Raw genomic sequence first — 12,709 nt, 5'->3', positions numbered from 1 at the left:
GCATGTGTTTGGAAGGATCAGCTGGCAGGACTATCCTCCACTGGAGATGTGCAAACAAGGTCTGATCGTCTGGTCACATTGGTGAGCAGGCAAAAAGGAGTAAGTCAAAGCTTATGGGATAACTGGAAAAAATGATACAGGGTAAATTTTGTTCAAGTCTTTCTTATTTTGTAACAATTTCACACTTTATACAGGTGCATGATGGGCCAAACTGAGATCAAAGCTCCATGTGCTTTGGTATTGTGCAAACACCCAAAAAACTAAATTAGTGACATAGGATCAGAAGTGACATGAGGACACAGGGGGGTGAGGTGACCAACTTGTGGTCACTCAATGGTCTTTGACAAAATTTATACAGGTACTGTTGCTTTCTAACCCAGTGCCTAAGCAGCTAGCATCTGTACTGTGTACTATTACTATGAATTATTCTTTTTCCAGAGAGAATGCCTTGATTTTCATAATTTCAGAAGCCTTGTGAAATCCTTCTTGGGAAGTAATGTGATATGTTTAAAATGAAACTGTGTTGGCAAACTGGAAACTTAATCTCTGGAGTCATCAGTTGTATAAATAAAGTACTCGGCCTGAAAGCTTTGGTCTGTCCTTATCAAAACTATTTACAGCGTTGTCATTGATTTCTGTGTCTAGAGATGCCTAAATGGAAGTTACTTCTATTGCCACACAATGTGAGTTCAATTGCTCTAAGAACCCAGACTGACTTTCTAATTTAATGCTGGTATTTGTGATTCTCTTGTCAAAGCTCATGCGATCTATGAAAACAGAATGTGAACTTCAGGGATCCAGGGGAATTTGTTAACTGATATGATTTCCATGCCTGATACAATGGGGATTGAAACTTGTTCACTCTGTATGGTGCTGCTAAAAGATTCTGAAGTTTCTGTACTGAAAATCTTTAATCAATGGATTCAAGGGAGAAGAAAGTAGGTGCTAGTTCTGGTGTCAGAGTGCCATGGAAACAGATGTTCACTGTTTTCCTTCTTTCTAGACTGAACAGCAGGATTGTTAGACCTGATGTTTTTAAATGTAAACACTAAGTCAATCTGGATCTCTGCAGGGCAGAACTTTCCTCTTTTGACTCATCAATCATTAGGGTTAGACTTATCTGGGTATACTCTGTAACAGTGAGCTCAGCCTGGAAGGGGTTGTGCTATACTTTGCCATCATCTGATGTAAGAACAGAGATCTTAACCCCTTCAAACACTGCTTGCAGAGCAAGTTTTTTTCTTCTCTCTAACGTGAGTAACTGATGAGAATTGTAATGCACACCTGGCTGTAAGTGCTGGGACTAGAGGTAAAAGCTGAGTTTCAGGAAAGCACAGGAAATGGCATATCTGCCTCATCTGAACCACACAAAGGTGGAAGTTCCTATGGATGACTGGCTATTTTAGTATCTTCCTGGGAGAGTTGCTCAGAGAAGAGGGGGTCATCACTTCTTTTCCACATGTTCACTGCTCTGCCTGATTATTTGGTTTATACTCAGCCATCCAGTTTCAGGCTATTAATGTTAATGGCCTTTCATTGTGTGGATGTTGTGCTCCAGTGCTGGTTGAAAGAAACTTCCAGGATCCTTAGATGACAATAAAAACTATTGACTAGGAAATTAGGCAGCTCTTAATTAACTGGCTTGAAGTTTGATTGTCTAGGTTCATCTTTGTCTTTAGGATCATGAGTGGTAACTCCATATCTACCCTGTAAATGTGCAGATAATAGTCTTTTATGCTTTATATTTATTTGTTTTGGGGTTTTTTCCCTCGTAGCTGCATGGGTCATCTAGTAGCTTTTGGAGGGGCCAAATGTAAGTGAGCTTTGCTTTTCTCTTCATAGATGCTGGCCAAAGCAAGTGTCGATTAGAGAGAGCTCAAGCGCTGGAACAGGCAAAGAAGCCCCAGGAAGCAGTCTTCATCCCAGAATGCAATGAGGATGGATCATTCATGCAGGTAAAATGTCTATTTGCTTCATTCAGCCAGGCTGCAGGTGTCTGTGGGAGATTCAGGGTTAAGGCACGAGTCAAGTGATGATAGCAGAATGCGTGCACGTTCTGACTCAGTTCCTCGGGTAAAATTTGAAAGCTGGGAACTTATTTAATCAAACAGAGGTTGTCATTCAGTCACAATACCTTAAAAGACATACACATACACAACAGCATCCAGCTCCAGTGTCGTACAGAAACAAATGGCATTAATATTCAGCAGTGCACAGAAAGAAAAACAGTTGCAGGGAAGGTCAATTTTTCCATGAAGAGGAGCTGTAAAGAGAGCTGTGGCTTACAGCAGCTGTAAGGTGGATGCAGCTGATTCTGCTATTACCTCTGCTTCATCTATCCCAGGAAAAAAAAGCAGTTTATTCAGCATGTTCCTTCTGCAAGGCACTTCTTGTACTTTATGTCCTGTAGGGATTTGGAGAACTAGCAGAGAGAAGATGGGACTGCTTAGTTAGGGTTTCTGATTCTTCACTGTTTAGTTGCTGAAGTTTGCCAAAGCAGGGTAGAAATGAAAAGTGATACCTGGTTCTGTTACCAGTAGCACACTGAGTTGTGTCCTAGTGCTGACTGAACTGGCTGTTAAAAATGGCTCATGCACAGTTTCCTGACAGTTTCATGCTGTCTGCTCAGTTTTTGCATCTAAAAAGCCAAAAACCTGCAGCCATGTGACCTCTACTTTGTGGATTTTGGTAAATCACAGAATGTTTTTTGCCTAACCTTCCCTACATCTAATATTGCTCTAGATACCTTCTTTCTCAGAGAAATTTTAGGATACATTGGTTGTTTGCAAGGTCTTCTGAAGGTAAAAGAAATTCCAAAACAGAATCAATATTGGCTTAAAAAAGATGAGAAAGGCAGAGAAATTTGGATTTGGTTCAAACATTTTGTGATGCCTGGGGGAATAGGAGAGGAAAGATTTTTTTTGTGATAACCCACCAAAAATTTTATTCCCCTCCTCAGCCTTACCCTCCCATTATCTGGTATGTGGGAGTGTTTTTATTTTGCTTTTGGTTTTGATGATGAAGTGAAAAAAGTTGTATTCATCCTGCAAACTCTGCATGCTTTTTTAGAGCAGCATTATATTTCTGCACTGTGTGGACCATCATGGGATAAGAGAAGATGACTGCAGTTTCTTGCAGTTTAACTGCACTTTCAATTGTTGAAATTTGATTTTGTGTAGAGCTTCTCAGATTGTGTTGGCACTGAAGGCTAATGCTTATAAAAGCTAGTACAGTGGGCCAACATGGAACAAAGTGTTCCATGTTAAATTGCATACTTCAAGAAAAAAGAGATAATGAAAGAAAACTTTGGAATGTCTATCACCTGTCTATCAACCTCTTAGAGAGGAAAGTAGGTGAAATTTTTATTCTTATAAGCAGGACTGATAGTATAGTTGATAAAGCTTTGTTTCAGACAAGTTTATTTTGAAGGTTGGTACCAGTGTCTGGATTGTGGAGAAGTTGCTGGACTTTTCCTTGGCACATTCCTTAGCCAGTGTTGGTTGCCAGTTGAGGGGCAGCATGAAACTGCTTACAAAAATTGTGTGGTGTCAGTTGGCAGCCAAGTGGTATTTCACATTCTTCCTCCATTCAGTTCTATCTGTGAACACTAAAGTGCTTTTGTTTTGCCTGGCATGATGAAAGAAGCCTCTGATCTCCATATCTGGAATTAACTGAAAGTCACATAATTCCTTGGTTTATAAAAATACCCTGTGTTCCACATACCTCATGGACCAGCTTCATCAGTTAGATTGTGGCATTTAAGGTAATTGTCCCTGCATAAGATTTAAGTGAAAAATAATGTCCAAGAAAGCTAACTAGTTTCAACCTGCATTTGGGACAAATATTTCCTTTAGCTTCTGATCAAAATGAATTAAATTTTTATTTTAAAAAAGATGTATAAAAACTAGAGTTTTGGTGCACAGTCTAAGCCGTTTTGCTTCCAACAACTCGTGAATCAATCTCATCTGGTGGAGGTATTTTTGATACTGCATCTCTTGTGCAGAGTATTGATGCTCCTGGGTTCTGCTCTACAGGGAGGCTGTGTTCTTGTGAAGTTCCTGAGGCCCTGCTGAAGCTTCAGCTCTGGACTGTTGTTAGTTTGTTCTGGTCCAATACCCACAGTGTTGCTCCATCTAGACTCCAAAATCTCAGCTGGGAGGTCTACAACAGAACATCATCTCTCAATGAAGTTTCTAGAAATAATACCCACTCTGTTCTTCAACATAGAATCCCCATCCCAACAAGAGACTAAGCAGATGCATGTGTTTCAGGGTATATACTCTGTATGTAGAGTTGGCTAGGGAGACTTTTTCAACAACTTCACCCTTTCTGTGTAACTGTTATTGAAAAGTGAGTTTTATGTTGAAGAAAAATTCGGATCAGAGAGGAAACAAAGATGCATGCATATATTTAGAATATCAAATGTTTAAATTGTTACAGTGCTCATTCAAGAAGTAGATGACTTTCTGTCAGGTCATCTTGCTGAGCCTACTGAACACAGTAGGTGTTCAAGCCCATGTTGTTGTCCTTGCCATCACACTTCAAAAGAGTCTGATTTTTATTTAATTTATTGTTGGAAATTCTTGACATTTTTGTAGGACTGAAAACCGAGAGCAGTACAGATGTGGGAGAATTTGGTAGTAGTAACTGTGTTCAGAGAACCTGCTTGGCCTTAACTAGCTTGAACTGTTGCTTTTGTAGTTCATCATAATTATCTTGATTATAAGCTAAATTGCAGTCACTCTAGGTAAGCACTGAAAGTGGGGCTCTGACAAGCAGCTCAAGTTTGCCCTTCCCAGCTCCTGGAGTTGTACCCAGTTCAGTACTGAATTCGGGGTGGATCCAGGGCAGATTGGGTGGGGCTGTGGGGTGATGATGAGAACCCGGCTCCTCTGCCTCTCTGTGACCGGGAGCATGCGCCACATGGATGGCGACTGCAGGAGGAAGACCAAACTCACCTTACCTCCTCCTGCTTCCCTGCAGAGCTGGATCTGTCACACTTAGATGTGGCAACAAGGCTGAAAGGGAAAAGGGCCTAGAGGCAAAGGCCTTCATTTGGCTTGCATTTAAACCCTTCTGTAGAGAGACATCATGTATGTCTTAAAACACTTGTATGATCTGTCTGGTTTTCACTGCCTGTGAAATTTAGACTGAAGGCAGTGTTGCCACTGATTCTGTTGCTCAGCTGTTCAGTTTTCCAGTTTTTTATGCATGACTAGGTATAATGGGGTTTGTGTACTGCATCAAGAGGAGTTGGTGCTTGTCACTTCAGTGGTTGTCATAACTGTTGCTACGCATTGTTTCCTGCTTCCCTTATTGCTGAGTATGTGAATTGCAAAGATCTTATCAAATCCCCTTTTAGTGCTACTTATGCATCTAAAAATGAGACATGGATTTGCAACATGAAATGGTGTCACTGCAGGCATGATAGGATGACTGTTAATGGGGAAGCAGACCTGATTAATTCCTCTGGAATTGCTATGTCTTTATATTTCAGTCTGTGTGGGGAATATTACTTCTTCTAACAAAATCTCTCTACACTTAGCCCACAGTAATATCAGCAGGCAGATAAAATTTGAGTTAATTCACAACATAAGAATGTTTGTTAGATACAAGTAATTTGATCAATTGTAGAAAACTGAGGTCATGTACTGTTGTGCAGAATTGAACATGACTAAAACCAGTTTCTGTTCCCAAGGCTTTAGCCTTTTTGCTGTTATGCTGTATTTTCCATAAATGCCATTACTTTTCCATGCTGCACTTAACCTGCTGTGATCTGTTCTTCATAAACAACAGGCACTAGTGGGTAATCTGCACACTTTCTTTTGCTGACTGGTGCCATTGGGCTTGTTGCCATGGGCTGAGGGAGACTTGCATTCTTCCTAGTTTTCCCCCAAGCAGTTTTTCAGAAAAGGTTGCTGAGATTTTAAAAGGGATCTGTTTCAGACAGATTAATATGAACATGAATAATGTTAATCCTGCCTTGGGGGTGTAGTTTTGTGGAACTCTGTGGTATGTCTTGCTATTTGCTGCCACCTTCCACTGTCTAGTTGTGGTTTCTTTTCCTCACAAGTCTGCATACAAGTGTCTGAGGGCAAATCTCCTTCGAGAATTTCTTTGAGTTTAGGCTTCTTAAGATCTGGTTCCTGGTGCAGTTATGACACAGCACTGAGTTCTTTCTTAAAGTGAGTGCATCAGTCAAACTTGTGGTCTTATGACAGGATGAGTGAGGGATTGACTATCAGAGCAGTTCTGTGTTATCAGATAGCTTCCAGATCATTCCCACATCTCATCATACAAGTCTGCTTGAAAAGAGTGATGTATATTATGGTCCATACCAGTAGTTTCACTCCACACTATGCTAGTGCACATATCAAGTTCTGTTTTCTCCCAAGTTCCACAAACAGCTCTTTCTTAAGGTGTAGAGAACCCTTTCAGCCTTCAGTTCTTCACTTCTAAGTCTGCTTCTTTGTATTGGCTAGTGTTGCATGATGCTGTGCAGAATTACAAACTTTCTTCTTAATGCAGCAAAGGTACTGTGTAAACATGTCCTTCATTCCCTGGATGCTGCCTGTTGTTCCATTATTCAGTGCTCAGATTCCAGCAATACTAAGCTCTCAATGAATTCACCTCTCCTTTCAAAAGAACACAGTATATCTTGCTAGATTGAATAAACTCTTCATAAAGCATCCGATTTTTAAATGGTAGGTAGTTCTGCCTTTTTTTTTATTAGAAGACATCTGTTCTATAAAAAAGATGGTAGCTGTAGCTTTCTGTGAGTACTGCTTTGCAGGTTTGCTACTTAAAAGATTTTTTCCTGTGGCTTTCATTGTGTTTCTCGTTTGTATATTGTGCTAAAGATAAACCATGAGTGGGTAAGGAGGTAAGAACTTTGGTTATTTATGGTGCTTCTTCAAAGAAGTACCAGTTGAGATATCAAAGGAGCAAGTTCTTAAAGTGGGAGTGGACATACTTAAGGAAAGTGACAATGTAAGGTCATTCTTAGCTTCAAAGTGGAACATTCTGTCAGAAGCAGAAAGCCTCTCTTGGGGACCCTTTTCCTGAACTAAAAATTATATATGTGTCAGCATGTGTGATGGGAATGCCCTTGGTCTTGAATAAGATTCTTTTGCTTCAGATAATTTCTTTCCCTGGTTATATGAATAGCAAAATTCCTTCGGAGCAAGCATTTCTTGAGTGGTGAATAGACTTGAGGGATGTGGGTGCTGCATAAAGCCCTGGTGGGAATCATTTGTGAAGAATTAAATACCTGCAGAACAGAAAAAGTGGCAAAAACTAAGGGGCTGCAGTCCCAAAGAGGCTTAAACACAAGATGCAGACTGATTCATAGCTCCCCTAAAATTGTCTATAAAGGTAATACATGCTTTTGACAATAATCAACTTACTCAGTGTAGCAAAAAGTATGACAGGATGCAGGCTCTAAGCATTACAGCAAGCCATGTGAACCAGAACAGAGGCATCACCATGTAGAATTAAGATAGCCATCAATGTGCTGGTTGTGTACCACTAAACTTGGGTTCAGAGGACTTTCTAGCCAAGCCTGAATGGCTTGGACAAAGGAAAGGCTTGATTAAAGAATTTCTATGTCACACTGGCAGCTTCTCACTGGGTCAGACTAGATGACCTGCTGGCTTGGAGCTATTTATTTAGCTGTTTTTACAGTATTTACAGGGAGCACCTGGATGTAACCAGGATTTGAATTTTGGAAAATTTTGGACGTTTTGGAAAATTGCTTGGTGATATGGAACAATTTTTCTTGGGTTTTTTGTCCTTCAGTTGAGACACAGGTAATATGTTCTATCTCTCCATGAGAAGGAGCAGTGTACTTCTGCATGATCAGGGATTTGGCTGCTTGTAGTGCTTTAAAATGCAGATGGATATTTTTTTATTTTATTTTTTAATGTAGATGTTAATGAGGAGTCTGTTGAAGATCTCAAATGATTTTCAGGTTTTATTTGTCTGATTTCCTATTATGTAACTTAGAATGTTCAGGCTGTTGGACAGGTGTATGTTAATCTGAGATGCCAAATTCTGTCATGTGCCTTTCCAGCAGTAACAAATGTTCTGTAGCTGCAGCTTGGTTAACAATCAAGTTTATTAAATATATAAGGTTGTATTTTAGTATATAAGACTGTATTAGTGTTTAGCTTTAGAAGACTGAGAGCCAGAAAAGTCAAACACACTTTTTCTAACATGCATTTTGATAGAGTCAAAACTCAATAACTGCAGATTGGATCTGTGCAGTAAACATCTGTCATGCTTGCTTACTTACTCTTCTGATAAGTGTTTAAAGATCTCTCTACTTTGGGAGTAGGATGAGAATGAGGTTGAATTTTGGGTTGATGACTGAAATTTTATTTAGAAATAAAAGTTCAAACATAAGATGAATGAAAAAATTTTAAGTAAACCCCCACTTTTTGGATATTCTTTATAGTAGGTGCTCTGAAACAGTTGACATTTTATATTTGTTTACACACAGTGCTTAGAAAAGGTACTAGATCAGCTATTGCCTTGACACTTTTATCAATGTCATACCAGTCCTATGTAAGTGATGGAGAGGATACCTTCCCTCCCAGCCTTTAAGCTGCAAATTCTAGACTGTAGGCCACTGTTATGACTTGAAATTGTACTGAGACCTGCTCAGGGATCATGGTGAAAGGTAGCATGTCTCAATGTGAAGGCATTCAGGAAAAACAACTGCACTGATTCTTGAGATTTCTGAACTGCCCATTCTTCATGGGTGGCTCTCATTAGGATAATGGCTGAGATTTAATTGCAGTTGTTACCTGTAGAAGGGAGGTCCTTTGGTACTGCAGTAAAACTTGTGGTTGTGAAAGTGCTGAGTGCTGTCAGTCTCTGATTTTTTTTTTTTCCTTTTTTTTTTTAATGGCAATTTCTTCCTTTTTTTAATCGCAGCATGGAGGAAGAAAAGGTCATGGGATACTAGTCCAAGGAAGACTAGCATTTCTTAGCCTAGTTATTTACAAAATTACTTCACTTTTTTATGGATGTAATGTGCTTGGCTTGCATAAATGAGTGTATGTAATTTGTAGTTCTCCACTGAGGTGAGTTATATAACATAGTCTTAGTTACTACATCTATCTTGAATTTGTATCAATATATTTTTTTTGGACTCCTCTGCCATGTACTTTATTTTCTGAAGACTTGGCTAAGGGACTGTCAAGTGACTAATACTTGAGTTTTTTAAATGCTGGGTACACTGGATTTCTTTATATAATGTAACATGGAATGGTCTTGTCCTATAAATTTGAGACCCTATCCTGGCATTTAGCTCTATGCCTTGGTAGGATTTTTACAATTAATAATCAGATGTAAAGATGGCTTCTTGTGCTGTTGGGAATGCAGTCTTGTGTGTGTGTGATCAGCAAAGATAAACACAAACCTGAGCATTTCCATCACATTTGTTTTGAGTGTTCAATTGATTACATAGAGCAATAACAAATACTTCCTAACTTGATTATTGCTTATTATAGTCATAGTACTTTTGAGTAATTTGCAATCAATATTGTGATGTATTGAGAGAAGAAAAATGAAACTGCAAATACCAGTGACAGTGACTGCAATAACATGGGTACATGAGATTACTGTTGATTTTGGCTAGTAAAAGCAAATGCTTGAGGCAAAATGATTGATTTGCACTTTAGTAAAACCCAAGATAAACAAGTAAAACCCAAGATAAACACGACGTACCGTGTTATAATTGCTCTTAGATCATGTTTTATGTGATATTCAAAGCCTTTTAAAGAAACTGTCATTAAGTCTCTGAACAAACTTTGCTACCTTAGGGCATTGAAGCCAGCTGTCAGTGAGGGGGAATGACTGGTTTTGCTCTGAAGGATCCCTAATGAGGGGACCAGCACAAACACCCTATCACTCTTCTGTGTGAAGAAGACTGGAACTGGAAATTTGTTTCAATGAATTTGTTTGGAAAAAGAGAGAATGGACACAATTCATTTTACAAGTAAAACAATAAGGCAGTTTCTGAAGTGGTCTAATTTCATGTTTTTTTTTCAGAAATGTATCGAAGGAACCATCTCTAGTTTATAGTAACAGGATGCACTTCTATACCATTTCAAGGTGCTGATGTGCACGTTTAAATACAGTTGAAAGTATACTTGTTAGAAAGCATTTTGGGACCTGTTTGTATTTACATAAGATGCCTGTACAATGATAGTTTACTTTTATCTCAAAGATGTCAAAGGCATCCTGAATTTCCTCCCATTACTGGCTACTCTGAAAGCTGAGGCAAAGGCTGTCATTAGATTTGTTAGGCTGAATGAAATTTTAGTGTGGCTGAATTAGTATCTCCATAGATGTTACTAGGATCAGTCTGCTAGATCAGGACTTATATATTCTTACTTGAGAAGTTCTGTACCTGAATTAGCACTTCTGGTGTCTTTCTGTGGTGAAGAAAGGAACTGGGCAGCTTTAGATGTTCAGTTCAGAAGTAGAGATTTAAAATCAATCAAGATGAATTTTATACTGTGTATATTTTGACTCACTAGAACCTTCATAAAATGTTCTTAAGTCCATGTCAATATGTGAGGAGTAAGCATGTTGGATCTTGCTCCTGCTGTGTAGTTTGACATAGAGCTTACAGAACAGAATAGGGCTTAAATCTATCTGGAGAAGGTTTGTTAACCAAGTCAGTATTGCATTTTTCCAGCCATGGTACTGAGCAGAATGCTTTTGAAATGTCTACAGATGCTGCTCTCAAGCAAAGGCTGTGGAATTTGGGACAGGGTGGCCTTTCTATAACCCAGCTAGGATGCAGCAGGACAAGTTTTTAATAGCAAACACTAAGTGGGATGTAGTAGAGGGTGGAATGAGCTGAGACAACTTCTGCATTCCCCAACTAAAGTGTTCTCAGATGATTACTTGTAACTTCTTTTGCCTCCTGAATTTCAGCTACAGGGGTTGGAGTAGGAGAAATCACCTTTCCTGGGATGGGGGGGAGGTGAGGGAAGAAAAGAAAACGGTATCAAAGGTAGTCTTCTGTAATACCTCGTCGCTCTGAAGCATGTGTTTGATACCTCTGGGTTGGGACTTCCAGTAAGATGCTGAATTATAATAAAGTGGTTGGTGATAGAGTGAGAAATGAAATGCCTGCTCTTTGTTTTATTAAACAGGTGCAGTGCCATACCTACACTGGATACTGCTGGTGTGTGACACCTGATGGCAAGCCTATTAGCGGCTCTTCTGTACAGAACAAAACTCCTGTATGTTCAGGTACTGTGGGAGTGGCTTCAGCAAATACTAACTTCATGACCAAAGAGGGTTGGGGTGATTTGCATCCTTTTGAGAGAGCCTAATCTTTTCAGGTGACTTGGCCAGTTTACCCCACTTAATACTGCCTTTGGACTTTGGCACGTCCACCCTGCAATTAGGATACAGACACTACTGCAAGTGAAAGGAAAACCACCAAGGTGACAACCTGTGGCAGCCAAGGCAAGAGTCAGTGTTGCTGTGTACACCTACACCAAAGATTTGCTGAACAGATGGGATAACTTTTTTTCTATGAGCCATATTCTAAAGAAATGATTCTTGGGCTGTATTTTGCAGGACGTGGAGTAATTTTTTGTATAGAGTGATTTCAGTTAGTTCATGAAGGTGGTTCTCTGCAAAACTGTCAGTTTCTGGGGTTCTGCTGTTATAATGAATTTGGGTCTTTTGACCACGTTGCTTAGTTTAGGTTCCCTGTGTTTGTGTCTTGGGGTGGGCAGCACTGGGCTTGCACCACAGCTCACAGGAGGGATGTCCAGACCCAGGCTGTTACTCATGTTCATTAAGTGATGTGTTTCTGGTCACTCAGCCTGACATGACTTTTTCACCCAGCAGTTTATTGAGACCACATCCACAAGTTTCTTTAAAATGGAGTAATGTTGTTTTCCTTTCTTCTCCACACCATTCAATATGGTAGTCCATGGCTCAAGGGGAATGAGATGGGGCTCTAGATTTTCATATGGCCCTGATGAATCATGGTCTAGCTTTGTGAGCTGTGGTGAACAGTGGTGCTGTGACAACACCACAGTAATCACAGGAAGGGTTGAGACGCTCTTCTGTACTTTGGGTAGAATTGAAGGACAACACTAGAATTGTACTGCCCTTCTCACTTTCCTCCCTCCCCCTCAAAAAAAATTAGAGGAGGAAAAGGCAGTAAGCATAGGCATGTGTTTCTAACATGTTCAGTGATGCCACATAAGCACTGCTGCTGATGTTGGTTATGCTGCTCAGGCTTCATGCTCTACAATCTGCACCTCAGGGGATTTTTAGTATAGTTCTCCTCTCACACCTTGCAGTGTTTTCCCTGTAGGTGGGAGCATGACGGCAGTCAAACTGTTGGGATTTTGAATTTTTCTCACATTATCTGGTGTCCTCTTGGCTGTAGGGTGTTCTGTGGCGATAAACAAACATAAGTGACTTGCATAAGGGTTTGAGTTGAGTGGGAGAGCTGTCTGAGAACCAGTGAGCCAATGTACCTTGAGGAGATGCTTAGTTTTTCACAGCCATGTGGAAATAAAAGGATATTAATATCCTATTTTAGTATAAGGTGCAATCTTACAGTAATTGGGCTTAAACCTTTAGAATATGACTTTGACACCCTTTCCATTATATCATTTGGTATGTTTTAGACTCTTACTGAGTCTGTTGTTGAGTAGGGTATGTT

At 39.8% G+C, this 12,709-nt stretch overlaps 1 protein-coding gene across 9 annotated transcripts in view; it reads left to right on the top strand.

Annotated features, from left to right (window-relative positions):
- Positions 1 to 12,709, top strand: part of SMOC1 (SPARC related modular calcium binding 1) — a 171,740-nt gene that overhangs the window by 90,769 nt on the left and 68,262 nt on the right. For all 9 annotated transcript variants that reach the window (XM_058839493.1, XM_058839474.1, XM_058839483.1 and 6 more), the window contains 2 exons: positions 1,843 to 1,955; positions 11,172 to 11,271. In XM_058839493.1, coding sequence (XP_058695476.1) covers positions 1,843 to 1,955; positions 11,172 to 11,271 — 213 coding nt within the window. The remainder of the gene's footprint in view (positions 1 to 1,842; positions 1,956 to 11,171; positions 11,272 to 12,709) is intronic.

This window comes from Poecile atricapillus, chromosome 1 (genome assembly GCF_030490865.1).
Source record: "Poecile atricapillus isolate bPoeAtr1 chromosome 1, bPoeAtr1.hap1, whole genome shotgun sequence".
In the NCBI taxonomy this organism is placed as follows: Eukaryota; Metazoa; Chordata; class Aves; order Passeriformes; family Paridae; genus Poecile; species Poecile atricapillus.
Note: the sequence above shows the minus strand (reverse complement) of the source record. Positions and strands in the feature narration are given on the sequence as shown.